The sequence below is a fragment of the Parambassis ranga genome, chromosome 10 (genome assembly GCF_900634625.1).
Source record: "Parambassis ranga chromosome 10, fParRan2.1, whole genome shotgun sequence".
Taxonomy (NCBI): domain Eukaryota; kingdom Metazoa; phylum Chordata; class Actinopteri; family Ambassidae; genus Parambassis; species Parambassis ranga.
The window spans coordinates 1,311,795-1,337,473 of NC_041031.1; the positions used below are offsets into that span (position 1 = coordinate 1,311,795).

The window sequence follows — 25,679 nt, forward strand, 5'->3', positions numbered from 1 at the left end:
CTGAATTCCTCCCACTCATAATGTATTCAGCCTCTCTGCCATACTGCTCCAAGCTGTGCCTGGTGTGCAGTGGTCACCAATATGACTACACAAAGCTGACATGTACAAGCCTGTGCTCAAGTTTGCTGTGTTTAAACTGCACAAGGATCAACAGAACAATCATGTGGTGTTTTCAGGCTCCCATTACACATAAATAGAGTTTTTGTGTGTATTTTGTGTGAGTCATTTTTACACCACTAAAGCACCACTTCCCTGGATAAGTTATCCAGCTCTATTTCTAAATTATGTATTCAGATGACTGGACTTTGTGCTCTACCCTGATTCATAATAGCTGAATTCTTAATAACAAAAACTGGCAATACCTTAAACAAGTTTAATAGATGTTACCCTGATACTTCTTCAAGAGAGTAGAAGAAGGTAAAAAGGAGGTCAGTATTGTTTTTTCTGGTTTGATGTGAAGAAAAAGTAGGGTAATTTCCAAATAGGGTCCGCATCAATATTCATTCCAATAAGTCACCCACTTTCAGCTTGCATTTCTGATTTTGCTAATTTTTTCCAGCAGCAGCAGTCCTCTCTCCGTGCTTTGTGTTTTCTTAAAATCCAGGCAACGATGTGACCTCAGTGAAAAAACATACCACTCAGGCTCCCTATGCATACTCAGTCTATACAGTCAAGTTGCTTTTGCTTCTTGAACACCTCATACACAAGAGTAAGTAAGGTTAGGTTAGACTAAGACTATCTCCCTTAGTCAACAGTTGATACAGGAAATCCCTCAGGATGCTGTTAAAATGTTAATGCTAATGGTGTGGAAAGTACAATAACATTAAAACTGAGCATTCTTACAGGCTGCCTCAATCAGACAGTGATGTACACAAGCTAATTTCGGAGAAAGTTAGCGACGGATTCTAGCCAGCATCTCTCATTTTCCTTTCTGTCTTTCTGTCTCTTTTGATTAAGGAAGGAGGCTCTTTTAAACGCAGCACACTGTGCGCTAATGACCTGCAGGAGGCTTCACCTCCCACAATGAAATAAAGCAAAGAAGGGACAGGGGTGAATCGCTATCAAAGCACACAAGTGTCTTTGTGTGAAAGTGTTCCCGTGGGTGGGTGACACCGCACACGACTTATGTGTGTCCGGGTGGAGGAGGGGCTTGCAGGTCAGGGGTCACCTGCAGTCTGACAAAGAAGCCTGAGCCCTCCACAAAAAGTCATGCGATTGGGAGCAGGGAGGGTGGGAGGGGAGGGCTTATTACCCCGGGATCTTGCCTGGCCTAACAATGACGGATCAGCATCTGCACATCCAGACACACTGACACTTATCCCTCAGTGGGGGGAGAGACCATGAGGGAGAGTGTCAGGGAGGAGATGTTTGAGATTGGTGGACATCTGTAGATATGTAACAGCATGTCGCAGCACTGAGCAGTCCCTGCTGTCAAGCATCAGCAGATTGGCTGATTCAGGCCATCACCCTTCTGCATCTCATTGCAGCTATTCATTGAATCCAATTGGAAAAACTACCCTTGTCCAGTCAGAAGTGAAGGGTGATCATTGCATTGTAAAAGTGGGTAACCTGGTGCAGAATGCAGCCTTTTGTCAATCAGTCTACTTTTCAACACAGAACACAAAGAACACAATGCCTCAAAACATAGAAAACTAATGAATCAGGCCCATCTTTATCTTACACATACAGCCAAGGCCAATCCCTAAACAGCAGCAGCTAGCAGAAGCATCTAGACAACAAGTCTTCAAAGGTAGGCCGTTTCCCTGGAGTAACACAATGCCCGACTAAAATGAAAGATTCTCTAAAACCATTTCTGCTTCTGAATTTGAGTATTTGCTCACACAGATTACCAATATGACTCTAGTGCATACACATATGGATACAGTGTAATGCAAAAGTATGATTGTAAAACAAAATAGCATGTACTGTGCAATATTATACATGCTATACAATCAGTAAATAGACAGGCATACTTGCCAATGCGATGCAATATGCTGCATTTTAGGCAGTACTGAAGGCATTTTTCCAATCAATAGACCTCTGTCAACTGGTGTACCACACAGTTCTATCCCGTGCCCACTTATGTTCATGTGTATGTAGCTTCAGCTCCCAAATTTTGCTTAAAAACTCACACTAACTGGTTTCTAATGAGATAAAGTTTAATTTGGCAGATTTTGACCTCACTGTAAAACACACTCTAAAACCATACAAGTTTAATACTACACAAAACATCAAGATGTTTATAATACAACAATGAAAAGCTTTACAGAAGCCAGTTTTAACCTTTGCCATATTCAAAGGAATTATAATTTGCTGTTTTAAAACACATACAAAATTGTAATTCAAGTCATAATAAAATGAAATTATGCTTAAACTGCACAAGCGTTGAAGGCCATGTTCAGAACGCTGACTATTGTTATCCGGCGCAGCCATGGATAAATTAGCTCCAGACAGATGTCGTTTGATAAAGGCTCCACAATAGATGACTGACAGTTCTCCCCTTCACTCAGACATCCGCATGAACTGCAGTTATGTCTGAGTGGATGAATGCATGGCTCATTGGGCTGTCATTAGTCTTTGCCTCTAATTTTCATACTGACAAAAAAAGAGCATGTTCAATTTATCTGTAATTACTTACACTGAATGTGATGTTTTTTAAATGGTTCAGAAGTCTAAAATGTACTTTGAGGCTGAAATGCAGGGTTTAAAATAGCATCATCATCACTCTTACTTTTTCAAATGGCAGACGCATTCCAGTATTTACATTTTTACTCAAATCTAACATTTGGTAACTGTGCATGCCAATGGACTAAAATTCCTCAGGGCTCAGTCTTGGGACTTCCCTTATGTAGGTCTGTTGGGGTAAATTCTGCAAAAAAACATAATTCTATAAATGCAACAAAAATAAATACAAAAGTTAAAAACATTGTAGATGCAAAAATCAACTGCATGCCTGTATGTTTTACTGTTTACATAGCATAACAGGCTACATCTTGAAAACTTTAATATGAAGTTCCAAATCAAGCTATTCATTTTTTAAGCATCCACGAGGCTCTGTAATAATATAAAAACCAGAATATTGTGGTCCAAGTATGAGTGTGTCCCTTTATTGGACCTCTCCCCTTTTCTCACTCTGAAAACTCTGCTGTTTATTATAATAGGACAGGAACCAAGAGAGAGAGAGAGAGAGAGAGAGAGGACGACGAATTAGAAATGAAAGCAGCAGACAGAGGGTGATGGGGGGGTGCATGGCAATAGAGGGGCCATCCTTTAGGCAAGACTAATGAATAAGGTGTCGTGACTGATGACTGGGGCTTTCTCATGGAAATCAACGCTGGCAAAGTAATTAGGAAGCTCTTTCATTAGCTTAAACACAGCTCTGCAAAGAGATGCTTCTGGTGCATCTCTCTCCCTCTCTTTTTTTCCAGCCATACACCAGCAGAGATTTTCTCTCTTGGGAGTATTGGATTTGTTTGAGCCTTAAGTTTTCATTAACAAACCCACTGGGATGAATAGGGGGAGAAAATGGAGCGGCAGGGAGAATCGAGGGGAGAGAGCGCTCACACAACACACCAAATCAGATCATTAGGGTGTTTTCTCAAGGTTATTTTTATCCTGTACAAGGCTGTGATTGAAATTATTAGTAAATTAGCCTGGCTATTAACATGCATAGAGCCACTCATTTCTGTATAGAAGAAGCTCCCCACAAAAATGCTCCTCGGTCGTCTGACATTTCCACTTTTCCTAATGCAAATCATCCCCCTATCCTCCCCCACTTTCCATGCACTTTTTTGAATGTATTTGTTGAGCTACCTATGAATGATTCAGGAAGGAGCATGCCACTAAGTGTTTGTGGCACTTAATGCGAGTCAGCGGCTGCTTTTAATGTGTCCGTCCTCATCAATGTGCAGGTACTGTGCCTGCTTGGCGTGTAGCATAGACTCTGGCCCACATTTCAGCCATGCGATTTCACACCAAAATCAAACACACACACACACAGCTCCCTGTTACTGTGGCCCGCGGCTGCCTATATACTCCCCTCAGTAGCTGGGTGTAGGTCTGTCTGGAGAACATGAGCTCGGTTGATGCCAGGAGACTCTTTAGCTGTCAGAAAATCTTGTTTACTTTTCATTTTTACACCGCACCACAGCCCCACTCTGGGGCTTTCTTATCCCTGCTACACTTCCAAAAACTTGTATCGCCTGCACTTGTGCTTTTCCCCTGTCTATTTCTTTTAGTGACTCAAACCAACTGGCGGATTTCAGAGGCGACTCGAACAAATATACACTTACAGTTGTTTCTACAAGCCCAGCTCTGTCATGTTTTGGGGAAGAAATGGCTTTTTTCTGGTGTTTGTGTCCACACAAGAGACTTAGATTATCTTAGAAAAATCTCTGAATTTCCTTCAAACCTGTGCCTCTAATGGAGGTCAAACAAAGCACAGGTTATTAGCTAGTTAAACACTGCAGTTTTAAAAGGTTCAACGAATGAGGCCCCTCTCCGTTTCCTCCCCAGGCCCAACCTGGAATGTGTTTAGATAAAGCACATGGGTCTGAGAATCATTAGGACTGGCCTGGTTATGGGCCGTGTAATAAGTACACCCTTTAGTACCCTCTTCCCCTGGGCCACCGTGATAAACACGACTGCTTTTTGCACTGTCTGGAACTTTTAATTAAGGTCGTAAAACAAGATCCTGCAGTGATAACTAATAGCAGTGGATTGCATGCAATAGCTGGTTACTGTGAAACTCTGCAGAGAGCGCCGCTGCCTGTGTGGGGTACTGTAGCAGGCAATTATTAACAAAGCTCTGTGGTGTGCCCAAATGCTCTTTGGGTTTGCCTGTGAAGTTAGTAAGGTAATAGCTATTAATGAAAAACAAATCTGATGACTGCCCTCAACTTTATAGTTGGTCTTACGTCTAATTGCAATAAAACAGCAGTTTAAAAATCATTTAAATGGAAAATATCATTGTTATTGCATCAGCTTATTAGTTCTGCTGAAATGAATTAGACGCTTGCTAATTACATTTGTGCATTAGGTAATCCATTTACAGTTTAATAACCTGCTGATTGCCCCTGCATGCCACACTGATGGAATTTCAGTGAAGGAGAATGCACAAAAGAGAAACTATTATTTTAAACCAAAGGAGGGGGAAACCCACTCCAACATCACAACAGAGAGTGTCTAGCCCAGCGTGAAAGCTGATCCAGGGATCTATAAGAGTTTCCATGCAAATAGCCCCAAAATTAAGAACACGTGGCACTTTAGTGAGACAGATTCTACCCCCACGTCAAAAAAAAGAAAAAAAGAGACAGAAAGGCCAGCGCCTGCTTCACATCTGCCAAGACAAACAGAATAGAAGAAGAAGAAGCAGTGGGGGCCAGGGCGGCTGGGGAGGTGGAGGGAGGGGGGGAGGTAAATCTTCAGTCTAATGAATGAGCGCTCCTGAAAATATGTCACCCATTGGCCCTGCACGTGGTAAACATTCAACTCCAACCACACAGGAGGCCTTTTGTTCGCTCCCCCTCTCCCTTTCTGACACCAGAAAAACTCTGGTGTCGTCGCTCTTTTGTCCCACTGGCATGCGTCACCCACAACTTACTAAAAAAAAAAGCCAGCTTTGTCTCTGTGAACCTAAAGAGTCACTCAGGTTTGTGGGCAAACTATGATTTTAGTGACTCCAAAGGGGAGGAGCTGCTAAAAGCCTGGTTAGATTTTATAGTCGACACAAAGCAAAGAGGCATTAAGCACAGGGAACAGGTTTAAAATGCAACCAGACTGAAATAAAAAAAATGTTTGCTTAGCATCTGGCAGCTTTTGTAATGGAAGAGAAAGAAGGGTGTGGTTAGTAGAATGATACAAAAAAAGACAGCGTTTGAAGGTTTAGAAGTTATTACACTGCAACAACAAGGTGGCTAAGATATGAAAAGAGGGCGTCAACTAGGAGTGGCTATTGTGAGGCTTCAAAAACAAGTGATCAGGTATCAGGGCAGCATATGCCAGACGTGTGTCCGTCAGGGAGGAGGGCTTTGGCTCTGTCACAACATGAATACAGGGAAGGCCCCCAGTGTAAAAGTGCCTATGATCACCCTGAACAGGCCTGCACTGTTCATCCATGAAAGGTAAGACTGCCTTTTGAGCCCAGCCAGAGTTAGTCAATTAGCCTTTGTGGCAGATAAAACCAGCCGGCGCGGTCCTTGCAGACAGATACCTTTGTGGTGTTTGTCAGCGCTGCTCTAATTTACAGTGGTCGATAACAACTTGCTGCTGGGAGAGACTACCAACAAGATGTTTCTGATTTTTTGAGGTTCATTAATATTTCATGTGTGAAATTCAACAATACAAATCTGTAACATCTGAGCTACTTTACTTGCTACAAATGCGTATTTCTTCAAGTCCTTCTGTAGAAATGAAGAATATATTTTTTTTCTTTTCAGAAGGCTAATCATTGCTGCATACCTAGAGACCATTTGACACGCTTTCTTTGTGAGAGCTGCTCTTCAAGGCGAAACAGGACATCTGAAAGCATCTTTTCAAAGCTCTGAGAAAGTCAACAAGGTAAATGGTAGTGGCACACAGCACATACCTAACAAGACAAGGGCCTTGTGTACAGCTCCGAGACCCCATTACCAAGTCAAGGAGCTCCTTCAAAGCCTTCCAAATGTGAATGGAGTGCCGGGCGGCAGTTAACAAGACTGCACCCCAGGTAGAAGTGGGGGCTTTATGGATGGGTTGGCAATCCCAGCGAAGACAATCAGAGCTGATCAGAGACAAGAGGAGAGCAAACAAGCTTTTCTGCTGCAAAGAAAGGCAAACAAGCTTTACAGCATGAGAACAGCTCAGCATGAACACTAATACATGTGAAGTAAACAATGCAGCACCTTATGCTGAATGTACATGACGGGTCATTCTCTTTCTGCAGGGTTTAATCAATACATTCAGATGCACCCATGCTAATGGCTGGTTTCGAATAACCTGATGTTGTATTGCATTTCTTTATCATAACCATATCATTGTTACTTAAAACATTAATGTGAGTCCTGTTACATGTTACATACTAGTCAAATCTATAGGTTGGTGCCAAAAACAATACCAAATAATAAAAATAATGACTTAAGGAATTCCCTGGAACCTTAACAGAAACTACCAGGCAGTTCCCATCCTGTAGATTTCAGGTACCTACTACTGAACATTCTATCCTAGAAACCCCTGAAAGAGCTCTATGTGAGTATATTCTTGCAGTGGCCGATGTGGCAGAATTCCTTCCTATTAATATCTGAGGTAGTTCATTAAAAACAGATACATTTATAAAAATAGAAACACATTTAGGCCACGGATCTGATATCAATTTATTACCCTCATTTTGCGAACACAGTGCATCCTACACTGTAATTTAAACATCTATGCTGACCAGGATGGCTAGTCTATACGCTCTCTGTGAATGACAGCCCTGAGATTCTGTGGTTAAAAAAAAAACAAACACCTAAAAACTGCACAGAAAACGTAACATGAGTGAATGTTTCAGTTCTTGAAAATGAAACCTGCGTGTGTATTTCTCCCATTCCATCATACCTTCATTGGTGGGGGATGGTAGGATATGGTATTGTAACCTCTGAAAAGAACTGGTTGCCTTGTAAAATATGTGTTAAGTTATGAAGTTGTGTATTTTGAGACAAACTATGGTCTTTACCTAAGCTATTACCCTGTTTGTTAATGCCTAACCTCAACCAGTAGTTTTTAATACCTCCAACCCTGAGTAAAACAGAACTTAACAGCATGTTTTCCCACTCGGTGGTCTCCAGCGTCATCTTCTACGCTGTAGTGTGCTGGGGCAGCAGGATGAAGACGGCCGACACCAACAGACTCAACAAGCTCATTAGGAAGGATGGCTCGGTGCTGGGAGTGGAGCTGGAGTCTGTGGTGGAGGTGACGGAGAGGAGGATACTGAGGAAACTCCTCAGTATTCGTAACAACACGTCTCACCCCCTGCATGACACACTGCTGTCCTACAGGAACACATTCAGTGGTAGACTGAGACTACCGAGGAGCAGCACCGAACGCCACAGGAGGTCCTTCCTGCCAGTAGCCATCAGACTGTATAACTCCTCCCCTTTCTGCAGGGAGAAGAGCTGGATGATCATGTCATTATGTCATTTCCCCCACTGGTCTCTATTTGCATTTACTTAGCACCTTACATCTCTATATTACAGCCATGCAACATATGTTGTGCTCAGTCATTCTGCATACTGTACTTCTTGGATTTTTATTGACACTTACTTTTGTATTAATGTAACTTGATACCTCTGGCAAAATAATTTTCCTAGAAAAATTTAATTAATTTAAATAAATTTTGGGATTAAATAAAGATAAAGTTTTATCTCAGATGACATCAGGTATGACCAGATGTTCTGTATAACCATGTGTCATATCTGGGGGATGTATTATCAACCAACTGTGGGATTTTTGATGAGGCTGTGTTGAAAAGCTGAGGAGCTGACCTCACTGCAGGAACCAGAAATGCTTTCTAACTACAGGGCCTACTTCTAGTTTGATGCACAAAGAGCTGTCACAGTTGCTATAGTGAGGGTCATCTGGATAGGTTCTGTATCAGCATAAGAGGACATTGATGAATGTGTCAATGTGGTCAAATATACGAAGGCAGAATCAGCAACCACTTCAAATAACCTGTGTAAACACTGGATAAACATTAGCCATGCAACAATGTTAGCATAACATGGAGCTTAAATGTGTGATTAACTGGAGATAGTGTGGCTTCAAGTCATGGAATGATAAGGAAATTGACATTTATTCTCTGAGATTGTCTTTAGAGGCAACATTTCCCATGACAGCTTTTAGACCAGCTTTGATTGAAAATGAGCTGCCATGTCTGCATGTTTGTGATATTCCTGTAAAAATATAAACAACACAACTCCACGCTGTGCTCACTCCTGCACAGCACAATGGAGTTGGAGTCTAAAGCACTGACACCAGAAAGTGACACCCCCTCTAATCACAGTACACCTATCTGCACCAATGTTTAACTGATGGAGGGGGGGGGGTCCAATTTGGAGCTTGTGGCACATCCGCCAACATACACTGTCATCTTTGTTTGTGGGTAATTTTGCAACAGCTCTTCTTGACTGTCACAACTAGCAAGAACCTCTTTGCTCTTGAGGGAACAGCGCCCCAGAAATACATTAAATCACTGTCTGATGTAGACAATGTGGGCTGACGATGCAGCACAAAAGTAAAGCTTGCTGGTTTTTACCACAAAGTAACTCCTGAAATACAGCGAGGAGGCATATCTATACAGCCAGGCAGCTCAACATTTCCATAAACACACTTTCCTCACCATCCCTAAGTCAGGAGCAAAAAAGCTGCAGGTGGCTTGCTTTGCTTAGCATAATGATTGAAAGGATGCAGGGGCAGATACTAGATAGGAGGGGGATTGCCATGTGACCCATACACATTGCTGATTTATTTCTTTATTATAAAGTAATGTATATTGAAACAGGAGCTTAACTGGATGATGCAGCACACATCGGACAATAATGTGTTTTATATTTGCCTGCTCCTGTGTGTTTTCTTAGTTTGCACAGACCAGATGTGACTGCCTGCTGATTGACTGTTAGCCACACTTTATCACCCAACCTCAGTGCTGGCCCTCACTCTTTCTCCTGTGTCAAAATGGGAGCAAATCCAGGTTTCAACATCTGGTGGAAGGCTGAGTGACATGTTTATGGATGGTATGCCACATACTTCAGGTACTTGCAGGACTGCAAGGGTGGAATGCTACTTTAGAACCATATGAAGTTTTTTTTTTTATTTTGACTGAGTTGCTATAAACATCAGTGCAGCCGCGGATCAGCTGTTGCTGCGTCACTTTTAAAATTAGGCTCCGTGATGTGTCATCTCTGGGCAGGCTTACTGGAAGGAGATGATCCAGACTCCCCTTTTCTACCCCCCAGCCCCAAATCCCTTCCGTCTCGCGCGAGCTAATAGCAGGGTAATGAAATAGTGGCAGATGCTCGCGTGCCTTTACAATCCTCCCGGCCCCCGACGCGCGCCGACTCCCCCTCTGCCTAAAGGGAGAGTGATGCTGAATATCAACAGGGATCTGATCCACTGACTGAAACTGAGCTATCGATGCTGTCTTAGCCCAAACTATTTTCTCTTATCCCCAAATGTCCATGAAGAGTTTTGCTGATATGTACAAACAAGAAGCGCGCACGACACAACCCCCCGCCATCATTACTGCTCCCAGCCTGCGTCCCCATGGTGCGCACTCACCCTCTCCGGGGTGATGGGCGTTGCCCCCGCACCGCCCTCTCTCCACCTGCTATGCCGTCTTTGTCATGGGGATCTCCTGCTTCATTTCAATGACAAAGTTGCTGCGCCCCGCAGCCTGCAGCCCCGCACCCTCCTGCGAACTCTTTTCAGAAATGTTATGGTCCCTGAGGGCAGAATCTCTGCATCCACCCCATCAACCAACCGGCCAGCTCCCCTCCAACTGCCCATATGATCTGCCTTGTGCTGAAAGCTGAGATTTACTGAATCAGAACACTGGCATGTGTACTGCAGCGTCATGAGCTTTATCTACAGAATAATATAATCATCATCTGTTGGTGGAAAGATTTTAGACCGGATTCTGTGTTTGTAACACTGCAGTTATAAGGACAGTAGGCTGCATCTCTATCACTCGGAACATTCCCCCGGTGCAGCTCTGCAGCAGCAGCTTTGATTGGATTAAAAAAACTTTTTGGCTGAAATTTGTGTAACGTGTCGCGCTTTTCCCTTTTCTCCTCTCCTTCGCAGAGGAAATGTGATTTGCCCGCGTCCTCCGCTCGCGTAATGCCATTAGGGTACCGCCAGCTCCACGGCGGGGGGTGGGAGTACTATATTTACAGGGGGCACCGGCCCGTGGCTAACGTTGTTATGTGTTACGGGGACTCTTTCATCTGCTGTTTAAATACACATGCCGAGAACCGTGTCACCCGTGAGAGACACCACTGTGTTGTCACTGTGCGTGGACACGGTTTGGTACCGTGCGCAATGCTTCTAAAAATGCGCAATTAGCTAAAAATGGCTTTCAAATCCTTAAAACATACATGATGCAGTGATGCAAGCGAGGAAAAGTTTGACACTTACAGCACCATCAATTATACTGTGTCCATACATGCACACAAAAGCCCTCTGATAAACCACACTGACCAGCGGATTGGCAATGACATTGTTTTACATGGAGCATAAAGTGCAGCAGCTCAGTGCCCACTCTATGAACTATATGGTGTTTAGGAGCAGCACAATTACCGCTCTGTGAAATACACACCAGCGTTCATAACACTCGTTAAATGAGCATCTTTAAACTGTGTGGACTCTCAGCCCTTGTTGAGTCATTCAACATCATATCAGCTTATGGAGCCGATGTCCATGTGTTTGCTCAGAGACAGATGGCGGCGCAGAGAGCCTGTTCCCACGGGTCACACATAGGAATTTAAAATGCAGATAAAATCCTTCACAGAGACGCATCCTCTCACAGATGCCGGCCCTAGATAATTTGCTGTGTTGAAACCAATCAGCGCGGTGGTTATCAGATATAACTCGCACTGCAAATGAAGCTTATTTAGAATATAAGTCTGCGCAGTGACTCATTACTTTTTGAATGATCTGGAGAAAGTGAATCTGGGGCACCTTAAAATGAGCGTCTGGAGTGAGGCACACTGATGAGAATGTAGTGTAGAAATGTCTTCTGTGCCGTCAACTTCAGCATATTAAGGAACAGGGACTTATCAGACTTTCTGATCTTTATGTGTTCCCTCCCACTCTTTCCTTCACTGAAACATAGCTTAGCTGTGACACATCCATATAAAGTAAATCCAAGGCGCACTGATTGCCTTTCATTACCACTTAGTAGTGAAATCATACAAGACCATATTAGAATACAGTTTTCCACATCAACGTGATGAGGATATTAGATTTTATCTGACAAGAGCCGAGGCTAATTCTCACTTGGTGATTTTCGGCCGGGGGCGGCAGGGTCTGAATAGATGGTAATTGTAGGTTTGGGTTGTCTGAGGCTCGAGCCAGATGGTCTGGTGCTGCTCTCATAAAGCGCTGCTTGCCCAGTTGTTTGCTCTCTGAGCGACACTTGGACTTTGCAGGATGGTAATTTGGTTGGATCAGGAGTTGTAGATTTCCATAAAACATTATTATGCAGCAAAAGGAGGGGGCGAGAGGGGGAGGTTTTTGAAAAGACAGCCGTCGGGTCAGCTGGGTGGATGTCAAGGCACTCGCCATACATTAACCATGTGTGAGAAAGTGCTGCAATTTCAATATCAGGAATATCCCAGAACTACAAATGTAAATAATATAGCCATACCTTTACACATATGAACAATTTGTTGCAAACATTTAAACAAGCGTCCGAACGCTTTGTGTAAAAGTGCAAAAAACAAAGAACCGAAGTTTAAAATATGGTTGACAGGAATATTTTGCCCTCTTTTGGTGAGAGCATTGAATCAGGAATGTCTGGACTAAAAGTGACTGAACTTGCCTGTGCGTCATGCAGACACGCACATCAGAATTTAGTGGCACAAAAAGCACCTGATGTAGTGGTATGCTGTGCGTTATTGCGCACAAGGAGCTGATAGATGTGAAGATAGATGAAAGATAACTAAGAATAATCCCGGGACATTTTTGGAAGATGACAAAGTTATATGTGAGTTTATATGCATTCTCTAATAGCAATCATGTCTATATGGTCTGGTCACACACCGACCACGGAGTGACGGACACGTTCCCTTCCTCTTGGCATTACAATTCTGATAGGGACAATTTCGGGTTTTACGCACACATGACAAAAGACCCGAGTTGGCACACGTTGTGAATGCTGCCATAACAATGTAAGCCTGCCGCGGGTCACTGTGTGGTTGTGTTAAAAGTGGCTGAGCCCAGAATAATTCCTCCTCTGGTCTATTGTTGTGACACACTTTTAATACTGGGGTGTCTTCTGTGTCGGTGGTGGGGGTGAGGGGAGAGAGAGAGAGAGAGGCGGTCGACCATCAATAGTCCCTCCTGTGCTGCTTGAAGGAGGCCATTCTAGTGATTTAGGAGAAGAGGGGGTGAGGGAGTAGTGGAGGAGAAGGAGGAGGGGGGAGTGTTTTTGTGTGGAAAAGAGACGCAGTTTGGGTGCGGGGCGGGCGAAAGAGAGCTGGAGCAGCGACAGAGCAGTGCGCACGGAGCAGGGCGCGCGCGCACACAGTGACTCCCTCTCTCTCTCTCCCTCTCCCACTCTCACACAGACACACAGACTGAGAGAAAGCTGCGCCTTTTCTTCGCTCAGACATACACTCTCACTCATTCACGGGCGCACACACGCAGGAGGCGACGGGCATATGTGGATATATGCAACAGATCACTTTACAAAGAAAGCGCAGAGGCTTGTGTGCTATATACTCTCCTAAAAGAGGGACAATTTCTGAATATTTATCTAAATTATTTATTTTAATTATTTGTGCGGAGTTTTTTTGTTGTTGCGGAAACTGATGAGCAGTGGAGGATTTAACATGCCAGACTTCTGAGAAGACCCTCTGTGGAAGTTAACGCCACAGTGAGAGCGCATAAGATGGGGGCCAAAATGATCCAAACCAAAGGAAACGTATTCTTCTCGGCAGTACTCAAACTGCTGCTTTTGGTCACGCTTGTTCATGTTGCCACCGGAAAGACTTTGAAATACAAAGTTTATGAAGAGCAAAAAGTGGGTACAGTTATTGCACGTTTAAAGGAAGATGTGGCTGGAGTTTTATCCAAACTACCGAGCTCCCTGACCTTTCGGTTCCGCGCTATGCAGCGAGAGAGCACACCGTTCTTGTCTGTCCGGGAGGAGGACGGAGAGATCACCATTGGCACCAAAATCGACCGAGAGAAGCTTTGTGAGAAAAACTTAAACTGCTCGATTGAATTTGATGTGGTCACGCTGCCCACGGAGTATCTACAGCTGTTCCATGTGGAAGTGGAAGTGTTGGACATTAACGACAACTCCCCGCATTTCTCCCGCGCCATCGTTCCCATTGAGATCTCTGAGAGCGCATCCGTAGGGACGCGTATCCCGCTGGACGGCGCCGTAGATGCCGACGTAGGAGAGAACTCCCTGCACACATATTCCCTGACACAGAATAACTTCTTTAAGATCGACGTGAGGACCAGGACAGATGGGGCCAAGTATGCAGAGCTGGTGGTCATGAGGGATCTTGACCGGGAGGTGCAGTCCAGTTACCAGCTGCAGCTCACGGCCTCAGATAATGGTGTGCCCCCGAAGTCTGGCTCCACTTTGCTGAAGATAAGTATCTCAGATTCCAATGACAACAGCCCAGCTTTTGATGAGCAGGCTTATATTATCAATTTGATGGAAAACTCACCCCTTGGGACTCTAATCATTGATTTAAACGCCACAGATCCAGATGAGGGCACTAATGGGAAAATAGTCTACTCTTTCAGCAGTCATGTCTCCCCAAAGATCTTGGAAACATTTAAGATAAACCCAGAAAATGGCCACATTACTTTGATTAAAAAGGTGGACTATGAAACAACTGCTTCCTATGAACTGGATGTTCAGGCTCAGGATTTGGGCCCTAATTCCATCCCTGGACTGTGCAAAATTGTGGTTAAAGTGGTGGATGTGAATGACAACAAACCAGAGATAAACATCAACCTGATGACGCCTGGCAAAGAGGAAGTGGCCTACATTTCAGAGGGAGCCCCAGTGGATACATTCATAGCTCTGGTGCGTGTTGACGACAGTGATGGAGGGCCCAACGGGGAGGTGGTGTGCAGGCTGCACGGCCATGGGCATTTCAGGCTCCAGAAAACCCATGAAAAGAACTATATGATCCTCACCAATGTCTCACTGGACAGAGAAAAGAGGTCAGAGTACAGTCTGACAGTCATCGCTGAGGACAGGGGGTCCCCCAGCCTTTCCACCATCAAGCATTTCACTGTTCAGGTGCTAGATGAAAATGACAATCCTCCACGTTTTGAGAAAAGCCGCTATGAGGTCTTTAAATCAGAGAACAACTCTCCTGGAGCTTACCTGATGACTGTGGTGGCCTCAGATCCAGATCTGGGTACCAATGGCCAGGTGACCTACTCCATCATTGAGGCTCTGGTCCAAGGGAGTCCCATCTCTACCTACGTCACCATTGATCCTTCTAATGGTGCTGTCTATGCCTTACGCAGCTTTGACCATGAAGATGTTAGCCGAGTAGGCTTCACGGTTCAGGCACGTGACGGGGGAAACCCCGCGCTGTCAGCCAACACCACCGTTCTACTCACCGTTTTAGATGAAAATGACAACCCACCTGTTATCCACTCTCCCTCCCTTAGGAATCACACAGCAGAGCTTCCGGTATGGAAGTACGCCTCAGCTGGTCAGCTGATCACGGCACTTAAAGTCACAGACCGTGATGCCGGGGCTAATGGAGAGGTGAGCTGCGCTATTGTTGGTGGCAATGAGGATGGACTGTTTGTGATGGATGCCCGCCGATGTGAGCTTAGAACCAATGCCAGTCTGGAGCTGGCTCCACGGGATGTGATGGAGATAAGGGTGGAAGTGCAGGACAGGGGCACCAGCCGGCTCTCCACAGGAGCCCTCCTCCGACTTTCTCTACAGGAGAACATGGACATCCTTCCCCCACTCTACCCTACTGGCTCCAGCCAAGCCTCACTGGACCTCTCACTTATCGTCATCATCTCTCTCGGTGCAGTTTGCGCCCTCCTCCTTGTAGTCATGGTGATGTTTGCAACTGCCCGCTGCAGTCGCGAGAAGAAAGACCCAAGCCGCAATTACAACTGCCGTGTGGCCGAGAACAGTTACCAGAACCACCCAAAGAAGCCTGCCAGGCAGATCCACAAGGCAGACATCACCCTGGTCCCAACTGTCAACGGAACTCTACCTGTGCGGCCACACCCACGCTCCCCGTCACCTTCACCAACACCTGAGAGGGGCACCCTGGGTAGCAGGCAGAGTCATCACAGCCGACAGTCCCTCAACAGCTTGGTCACCATCTCCTCCAATCATGTGCCAGAGAACTTTGCTCTGGAGCTGGCCCACGCGACACCTCCTGTAGAGGTAAGACAGTCATTTTCTGCTGCTGTTTTTTTTGCTAAAAGTAAACATACATTAGTGGTTAATGTAAAAAAAATACTATATATACTATACTATACTATACTACTATATATACTATATACATTTTTCGTCTTATATCTAGTATTTGTTCTGAATTTATCCCTTACTCCCATATTTTGTTACCTTCAGCCCTATGTGTCATATTTTTGTTGACCATCACATTCAGGAGCAAGTCACAAAGTCATGCACACTCCCCCCAACCCCATCCCTTCCCCACAATGCAACCCCCACCTCAGCCTACCCCTACCCAACATTGTCTTGTGACCTTGCTTGTTTGACTCCATTCATTTTCCCCTCTTCATTTTTTCCTTTTATTTTTGTCCTTTTTCTTTTTTTTTGTTTTTTGTTTTGTTTCTCTTGGGATTGTAGCAAGTCTCACAGCTTCTGTCCATGCTCCATCAGGGCCAGTACCAGCCACGACCAAGCTTCAGAGGCAACAAATACACCAGGAGCTACAGGTAACTTGCATGTAAAATGGCAGTTGGAAGTCAGACCTAATATAAGGAACACCCCTGTGGTGCACTTGTGTGATATTACAGCAAAGCATTTCCACATGACTGGCTCTGTTGTTAGTACATTCACACAGTTCTTCTACCCACATCCAGTACCTTTTTTGGTTTAGAGTCAAACTGTATGCTCAACTTCACATTTGCATAATTTTATGTAAAACCCCTTCTGCAGAGCGCACTCCCTGTACCTTATTATCCATCAGTAGCATGGTGTCTCCATAACCATGCTAGTATTATTGTCAGTGATTAATGGATCAAATCTCTGTCTGGCTCCGTGTAGATATGCTCTGAACGAGATGGATAAGTTCAGCCTGAAGGACAGCGGGCGTGGAGACAGCGAGGCTGGGGACAGCGACTACGAGCCTGGCAGGGAGTCACCCATGGATAGGCTCCTTGGTGAGGGCTTTACTGAGATATATGCCCCTGATGGCCACAGACCGCATGCAGGTACACCCCTCCCCACCATTCCCCTTTCCCCCTTCACCACACCTCCCAACCCTCACTTCCAAGGCCTCATTCCCTTTATTTTTCCTTTGCACCCAAGAAAAAAAATCCTGTTTTTATTTTTGTCTGCAAATTGTACTCAACAGTTCAAAGCACAAAGTTAGATTGTGTGTCTTTAATTATGGCTCAGTGGGGCTACATAAACATTTCTCAACCCTGGGGTAGTAACCCCACCTAGAGGCCATCTGATGAGCACTGGATTGTGTCAGATCTTAAAGAATCACTGTATACTATCACCTAAGCTTGTTACATACTCCACGACAACAGAGAACTCTGTTTGTGTTCCTGATGTGGCAAGAACAAAAACAAAGTTTGTTTCGGCCAGGACATAACATTATTAAATATTAACATACTTAATGAGAAACATGTGTGCAGAACTCCTCATGTGGCCCTCCCACTGCCACGCACATTGCACACACACACACACACACAAGTTGTGAAGATGTTTCCAGGGAGGTGGGCATGTACATGCTCGTAGCATGATAATAGATTGAACAACAGGTCTGGCAGACAGTTATGTTTGACCTGTGTCATTCTGTGCACCTGATGAAGCTTTTGGGCTTCTCCACATTCACCATGCCCACTCTAAAAATCCAACACAATAACATGACATGACCAAGAAAAAAGTTCTGCCCAGAAGACGTGTGGAGAACGATTTCACACATTTTTCACTATACTCGAGATCAACTGTAGAAATCCTGCACAGCAACCAAACATTTCCTGATTTTTTTTGTCATGTGACTGCTGGTCATGTGTGAGTCAGTCCTGGCTGCCTAGTTGTGCTGAGAAGTGCAGATATTTTTATTTCACAGAATCTGCTGTTTTTCAGGCTGATTTTTTTGTGAAAAGTGATAAAAAATCATGATTTTCTAGGTCACATTTGGTAGGCAGTACAGTACATTCTCAGTGCAGGGCTATTGTACCTGTGTCTGTGATTAGTGTAATTTGGGTATTTCTTTTATTAAACATGTAGTCCTCCTGTGGAAATTGGGGTTCTAAAGGGTTAATCAATTTTCATGACTCAACACATACTTCTGTAGTCATTCATCCTCTTTCTGCTGGTTCTGAAAGGATCCATTTCCAGTGCCCATAGTAAGTGATAGGGGACACAAACCACACTCCCTCTTGTAGTTAGGTATAAACCTGACACAATTTTTATCAATTTATAGCATTAGCTGAGCAAAAGTCAACTTGGATTTTCTTGCTTATCTGTAAGAGTAACACAAAGAGATTGACTACACAGAGATACTACTTAAGCTAGCACCTAAGAGGAAATGTGATATTAGTGTATATATATATATATTAAATAGGGCCTCAGGTTCTTTTTTTGGCATGTGTTTTTCACTGCATTAAGTGTGGCTGCATGTGCAATGCCTTGGAGGATTGTGAATGATACAGTATGCACTCCACCCACAGAGCTTTACCTCACTGTCACTAAGTTCTTGCGATATCTCTCCAGATAGTTTAACTGATCCTCTTTTACAGCCCCCTTCCTCTCCCTGCTTGTCACACTGCATGGACTTTCCATCCTCTCCATAGTAAAAGGGAACTTTGAACACTTGTTGATTGACCCTTGAAATATTTGCCTGCCAGCATCAAATATCTGGCAGCTTTCACTGACTAGCTGGGTGGGTAAGACTCAGTCACATCCTCTAAAATTCCTCAGCCTGTCTCAGCTAACGTCACACAGGTTACAGATTCTTTTATCACACCAGCCCTTCGCGCTCAGAGCTCTCGCTTCTTTCCAGCCAGCTTCCCACACAGCCATCACTCGATACCACATTTGAGCTACATCCCAATTAAAGTCGACACAGACGGGCAGACAATCTCATCACTAACTCCTCCTCGCTCCCTCCCCTCCTTTACAGCTTTGTGGAGGAGCTCAGCTCGTTAGTCACTCTCCTTTTTCCCACCTTCAAGCCTTCAGTTTTCAGCCATCCAAAACGGAGTCCTCATGCTCCTCTGATGAAAAGGAGGCATTTAATTGCCATGTGGCGAATAGTTGCTATGGAGTCGGCTCAGAGTTGCGCTCGTGATTAAGCCCTGAAGAGTATAATTACATCTCAAAGCTCACCTTTCTGCTTCTGTATGTTCAGCCCGCCTCCCACCCCCGTGTCCACTGCAGCATGGATGATTTTGAGCAGCATTTAGTCGGCTCTCTGTCATTATGGTTGGGTTGTAGCACGTCTACATGCTGAATATGTCTTCAGGCATAAAATAATCCAAAACTCATACTCAGTAACAGGTCTGGTTAAGTAGAGAGCAGGATGCCTTTTTATTCCCATGGTGGGATTATCAGGTCAGGTAAAAGAAAACGTTACTCCTTATCCTACTTGATTATTGATTAAATAAGAGAACTTGACCGATAGATAGACATAGATAGAAAGATACCTTATTGATCCACGAGGGGAAACTGTGTTTGTCGGTAATTATTTTTGGAGTTTTTACCACATTCACCACTAGTAACCTATTCAAAAAGCCTGCGCTGGATTGTTCACTGCAAAGTAAGGCATCATATGGAAACAACACACTCATGGCTACAAGTAGACAGTAACTTAACATGTCATTATTTAGAAAAACATAAAAAGAGTTTTGACTGTTGATTTGTAGATACACTGAAATCAATATGCAATAGGCACAAGACTCACAGAATTTTGTATTCTTGTTAGAAGAAAAAAAGGACATTTAACAGGCCCAAAAGTGTACAAGGTGCATGAAGTGGACGCCTTATCCACTGATGTGGAGAGCAGCTTGTTTATAACCTGAACAGTGGTTATAAATATCCCCTCTGTGGAGCCTGACCCCATTCGTGTGCCATAATTAATGGGGAGTTAACAGTGTTGCCTACTGATTTTCTACTGAGCCTTATAACAGGTTAAATGATCACTACAAAGTCAGTTCACTACTTTGGTTATACTGAGGATGAACTAGAAGACAATAATGATTTGCATTATGGGAAATGTATTCCTCAGGGTTTTTTAGGCATGGAGATAATAGTGCCCTTCTGCCTAAACACACACATTATTGGCAGTAGCCCCGAAAAAGTAGTCAGATAATTTAAGAGTAAATAATCAGTCACTATGTAAGTTGAATTGACATTATGCTCAAGGTTTCAGTTAATGTTTGCTTGAATCATTTTTTTTGTATTTTTACTCACAAATCAGTCAGGCTAAATCTTTCCCTTTTTTTACCCTTTCATCATTGGGGTACCCAATCATCTGCCTCTGCCCCCGCACTGGTTTTCCCTTCCAGTGCACCCAAATGCACTTTTCATCTGCTCTAAGATGTATTATAAATGTTCCTTTCATGTTAATGAGGGGATAATGAAGTCCCTCAATGGCACGACTGAAAAGCGCCGTGCTCCTTTAATGAAGGCTTTAAGTTGGCATATTTGATTTGTCTAATTTATTCTTCAGAGAGTTTCTATTTGAAGATTTAATATTGAAAAGAGTGACTTGAAAGGGAAAAATGCAGGGCTTTTAGAGGAGGAGTTATTTTGAATGGGTAATGTGCATCGATCGGCCTTGCTGAATTGTCTCTCTGTGGTAAACACATTGAAAGGTAGCAGGAGAACTCCAGCGGGGAGCCTTTCAGACTCATCAGGGCAGATTTCCACCAGAGAGGGTGCTGCAAAAAAGGCAGCAAACAAATATTAGATGGAACTTACTTTGCTAAATTGCTGAACAAAGATGTAATTTTGAAGTCATTTAATCGACCTGACTTAAGTAGCATTCTCTGGTGTTAGATTTTGTCCTCTTTTCTTTGTGTTTTGGACTGTTAGTTGGACAATTAATCATCAGGGGTAAATAATCAATATGATTGCAGGTCTGAGTGCAGATATATGAGATGTTCTAAACAGGTGTTTGTTTTTATGTTTCAGCTATGAGGCACTGCACAGAAGAGTGTCGTGTCCTGGGTCACTCCGATCAGTGTTGGATGCCCCCCTTGGCCTCCCCAGCCTCATCTTCCTCCGACTACCGCAGCAATCTCTACATCCCCGGAGAAGAAGCCCGCCAAGCCACCGACCTTCCTCAGGAAAAGACCCCCCAACCCTGCACTGACACCGGACCAGCTCGGAACCAGAGCTTCTCCACCTTTGGGAAGGACCTCGGTGGAGAGGATGGTGATGAAGAGGAAGGGGGAGAAAGCGGTGGTGGTGTACCCAGAGATGAAGACTTGTGTGGGACCACATCACTACTGTCAGAGATGAGCAGTGTGTTCCAGAGGTTGCTACCCCAGGGCCTGGACTCGTATGTGCAGGTCAACGAGAACCAAAAGGGGACTAGCGTGAGCGGGGTGGGTGTGCCCATGACTGGATCTTTAGATCGTAGAAGGGGTCATCTGCCTGGTAAGCCCAGCCCTTCTGTCCACCAGCAGGGTGTGGCAGCCTGGGCTGCTAACACCCACTTCCAGAACCCTGGAAGCAGCATCGGCCCATCTGGCCACCATCAGGGTGGGAGCTACCACACCCTGAAACCCAGCACCAAACTTAGCTCCCAGAGCAGCGGCCACAAAGGTACACAGGCCCCCAAAAACAGCCCGCAGAACAGCGGGAATACCCCCAAACCCCACAGCAGCCCCCTGCTCACGGCACTGGTCAGCCCCACAATGGTGCAGGCCTCCCAGGCTCCAGTGCCGGTGCCTGTGCCTCTCCCTGGGCCCTCCTCTAAGTGGCTCCCAGCCATGGAGGAGATCCCAGAGAACTATGAGGAGGACGATTTTGACTCGGTGCTCAGCCACCTTCAGGGCAAACGCAGCGACAGCCGACACGAGCTGGTGGATGCCAGTGAGCTGGTGGCTGAGATCAACAAACTCTTACAGGATGTCCGGCAGAGCTAGACTCCCTGTTTCTGATCCTCATTATTTATTTACTGCCCACTCACTGCTTCCTTTTATGCAAAATGAAAGTGAAGGCCTGTGGGTGGAAAAAGAAGGATAGACTAGACAAAAAAAGACCTGCAATTGTCGTTAAAGCTGCATTTCTAATGTAATAATTGTGTTTTGTGAATGCTAAATATCCAAAAAAAAATTGTTTGTTAATTGCTGGTTTGGTACACAATGTACACTATGTGACTGTATTTATCTTTGTATTTTAAAAATACATTTGTATACTTATATTTATAAAAAAAAGGAAAGTGTATATAAACTTAATCAGAAGTCTATTTTTATATTTTGAATGCATGTTGAGTACAAAAAATGCTGAATCAAGACTTTGACATGCGATTGACATTCTACATATTTAAATTGTCTTTTGTATTGTGATTCTTTTTTATTTGTCACTATGATATGTATACAGGAATATATTAATGAATTAATGGACACGTGTCTTTGTGGATTATTGTGGGGAAGGGAAGGGGATGATACACAAATAAAACAACAATAACCAAACATGATTCAGAGTCTGTGGTTTTGTAGCAGGGTTAATGAGAAGCTGTATACTATTTAATGTCATTGGTCAATATGTAAGGATGTTAATATGTTAAACTATAAATATATTCATCAAATTTCAGAAAAAAATCTTTTTCAGGTAATTGATTGACAACACTAAATGTTCAATGAAAATTAAATATCTAGCAACATATATTTATTTTTCAGGTTCTATCGTCAAATGTTTTGGTTTCATATCTCTCTAAACTGAGTATCTTCTGTTTATGAGTTCTATTTAACAGACCAGTTCATTTTGGCATTTAAACCCAATTACACTCAACAAAAATATAAACGCAACACTTTTGTTTTTGCTCCCATGTTTCATGAGATGGACTTGAAGATCTAAACTTCATTCCAGATACACAATATTACCATTCCTCTCAAACATTGTTCACAAATCTGTCTAAATGTGTGATAGTGAGCACTTCTGCTTTGCTGAGATAATCCATCCCACCTCACAGGTGTGCCACATCAAGATGCTGATCTGACATCATGATTAGTGCACAGGTGTACCTCAAACTGCCCACAATAAAAGGCCACCCTGAAATGTGCAGTTTTGTCTCACAGCAAAATGCCACAGATGCCACAAGCATTGAGGGAGTGTGCAATTGGCATGCTGACAGCAGGAATGTCAACCAGATCTGTTGCTCGTGCATTGAATGTTCATTTCTCCACCATAAGCCGTCTCCAAAGGCATTTCAGAGAATATGGCAGTACATCCAACCGGCCTCACAACCGCAGACCACGAGTAACCACACCAGCCCAGGACCTCCACATCCAGCAGGTTCACCTCCGAGATCGTCTGAGACCAGCCACTCAGACAGCTGCTGAAACAATTGGTTTGCATAACCAAACAATTTCTGCACAAACTGTCAGAAACCGTCTCAGGGAAGCTCAACTGCATGCTCGTCGTCCTCATCGGGGTCTTAACCTGACTCCAGATCGTCGCCGTAACAGACTTGAGTGGGCAAATGCTCACATTCGATGGCGTCTAGCACGTTGGAGAGGTGTTCTCTTCACGGATGAATCTCGGTTTACATTGTTCAGGGCAGATGGCAGACAGCGTTTGTGGCGTCGTGTGGGTGAGCGCTTTGCTGATGTCAATGTTGTGGATCGAGTGGCCCATGGTGGTGGTGGGGTCATGGTATGGGCAGGCATCTGTTATGGACGAAGAACACAGGTGCATTTTATTGATGGCATTTTGAATGCACAGAGATACCGTGATGAGATCCTGAGGCCCATTGTTGTGCCATACATCCATGAACATCACCTCATGTTTCAGCAAGATAATGCACGGCCCCATGTTGCAAGGATCTGTACACAATTCTTGGAAGCTGAAAATGTCCCAGTTCGGACATGTCACCCATTGAACATGTTTGGGATGTGCTTGACCGGCGTATACGACAGCGTGCACCAGTTCCCACTAATATCCAGCAACTTCGCACAGCCATTGAAGAGGAGTGGACCAACATTCCACAGGCCACAATAGACAATCTGATAAACTCTATGCGAAGAAGATGTGTTGCACTGCATGAGGCAAATGGTGGTCACACCAGATACTGACTGGTTCTGAGTCCCCAGACCGCCAATAAAGCAGAAACAAAATGCACATTTCAGGGTGGCCTTTTATTGTGGGCAGTTTAAGGTACACCTGTGCACTAATCATGATGTCAGATCAGCATCTTGATGTGGCACACCTGTGAGGTGGGATGGATTATCTCAGCAAAGCAGAAGTGCTCACTATCACACATTTAGACAGATTTGTGAACAATGTTTGAGAGGAATGGTAATATTGTGTATCTGGAATGAAGTTTAGATCTTCAAGTCCATCTCATGAAACATGGGAGCAAAAACAAAAGTGTTGCGTTTATATTTTTGTTGAGTGTAGGTCTTTTTTGATGTGCTGTCAAATTAGGTGCATGCAAATCATATGATTTCTGCATTCACCCTATTGGCTAGTTGACTTTCCTCACAGCCAGAACATTTGGATTTGAAACGTTTGTGTCGCTGGGGTTTGACATCCTGTAGATAAGATGAAACAGGTGCAGGTGGAGATAAAGCATGTAAAGAGACATGGTCATTTATATAGAGAAAATGATTTTTGTTCGTACATTTTATTGTAACTGTAACTTTAATGTACTTTATCAACCAAAACATAATGCCCCTTACCATGGATTCATGGACTCCACTAGATCTTTTAAAGTGTGCTGTGGTATCTTGCTTTAGTCCACTTCTCATGTGTCCATTGTAGAAGCTTTCAGCAGTGGACAGGGGTCAGCATGGACACCCTGATTGGTCACAGTCTCATACACAACAATATGTGACACACTGTGTGTTCTGACACCTTTCTATCAGAACCAGCAGAAACTGTTTCAGCAGCTTCAGTTGCTTATCAGTTGAATCGGACCACACCTCACCATGTGCATCAATGAGCCTTGGCCATGCATGAATTTGTCTCTGATGTACCTCTTTTCCTTTTTGGACCACTTTTGAAAGTATTGACCACTGCAGACCAAGAACACCCAAAAAGTGCAGCAAGTTTAGAGCCTAAGCTCTGACCCAGTCAGCCATCACAGTTTGGTCAAATCCTTCTGTTGCCTATTATTTCTGCTTCAACATCATCTCTGAAGACAATGTTCATTTGCTGCCTGATTTATCCCACCCACTGGCAGGTGCCATGGTAACCAGGTAATCAGTGCTATTCCCGCCACCTGTCAGTGCTCAGAATGTACTGGCTGATCAATGATTCCTCAATTACATCACAATAAATTATAACCCACCAACAATGGACAATAATAAACACCCTCATAACCATATTTTTTTAAAAGAAAACTGTGTATGCTGTATTTACTATGCTCTTATTAATATCATACAGTTTAAACGATTTAAATTAATAAAACAGTGGATTATATATTTTACCACTTATATATTAATATTATATATATTGTGGTCTGTGGAGAAATGTGCTGATGACAACAACAGCTTTGGAACAACAGAGAGTTGCTGAGAGTTTCATGGAGGCCTTTGGTTTGAACAAAGACACCTCCCTCCGCTGC

The 25,679-nt window shown here is 44.0% G+C and overlaps 1 protein-coding gene across 3 annotated transcripts; it reads left to right on the top strand.

Annotated features, from left to right (window-relative positions):
• The first annotated feature begins 13,314 nt into the window (after positions 1–13,314).
• On the top strand, positions 13,315–22,546 carry pcdh18b (protocadherin 18b). 3 transcript variants are annotated; one of them, XM_028416816.1, is made up of 4 exons: positions 13,315–16,126; positions 16,553–16,641; positions 16,973–17,139; positions 21,077–22,546. In XM_028416816.1, the coding sequence occupies exons 1-4, from the start codon at positions 13,625–13,627 to the stop codon at positions 22,033–22,035; spliced, it is 3,717 nt and encodes a 1,238-aa protein (XP_028272617.1). In that variant the 5' UTR covers positions 13,315–13,624; the 3' UTR covers positions 22,036–22,546. The 3 variants fall into 3 exon arrangements, with proteins under 3 accessions (XP_028272617.1, XP_028272619.1, XP_028272618.1); XM_028416818.1 differs by having other exon boundaries at positions 16,973–17,088; XM_028416817.1 differs by having other exon boundaries at positions 16,586–16,641.
• Positions 22,547–25,679: the final 3,133 nt, after the last annotated feature.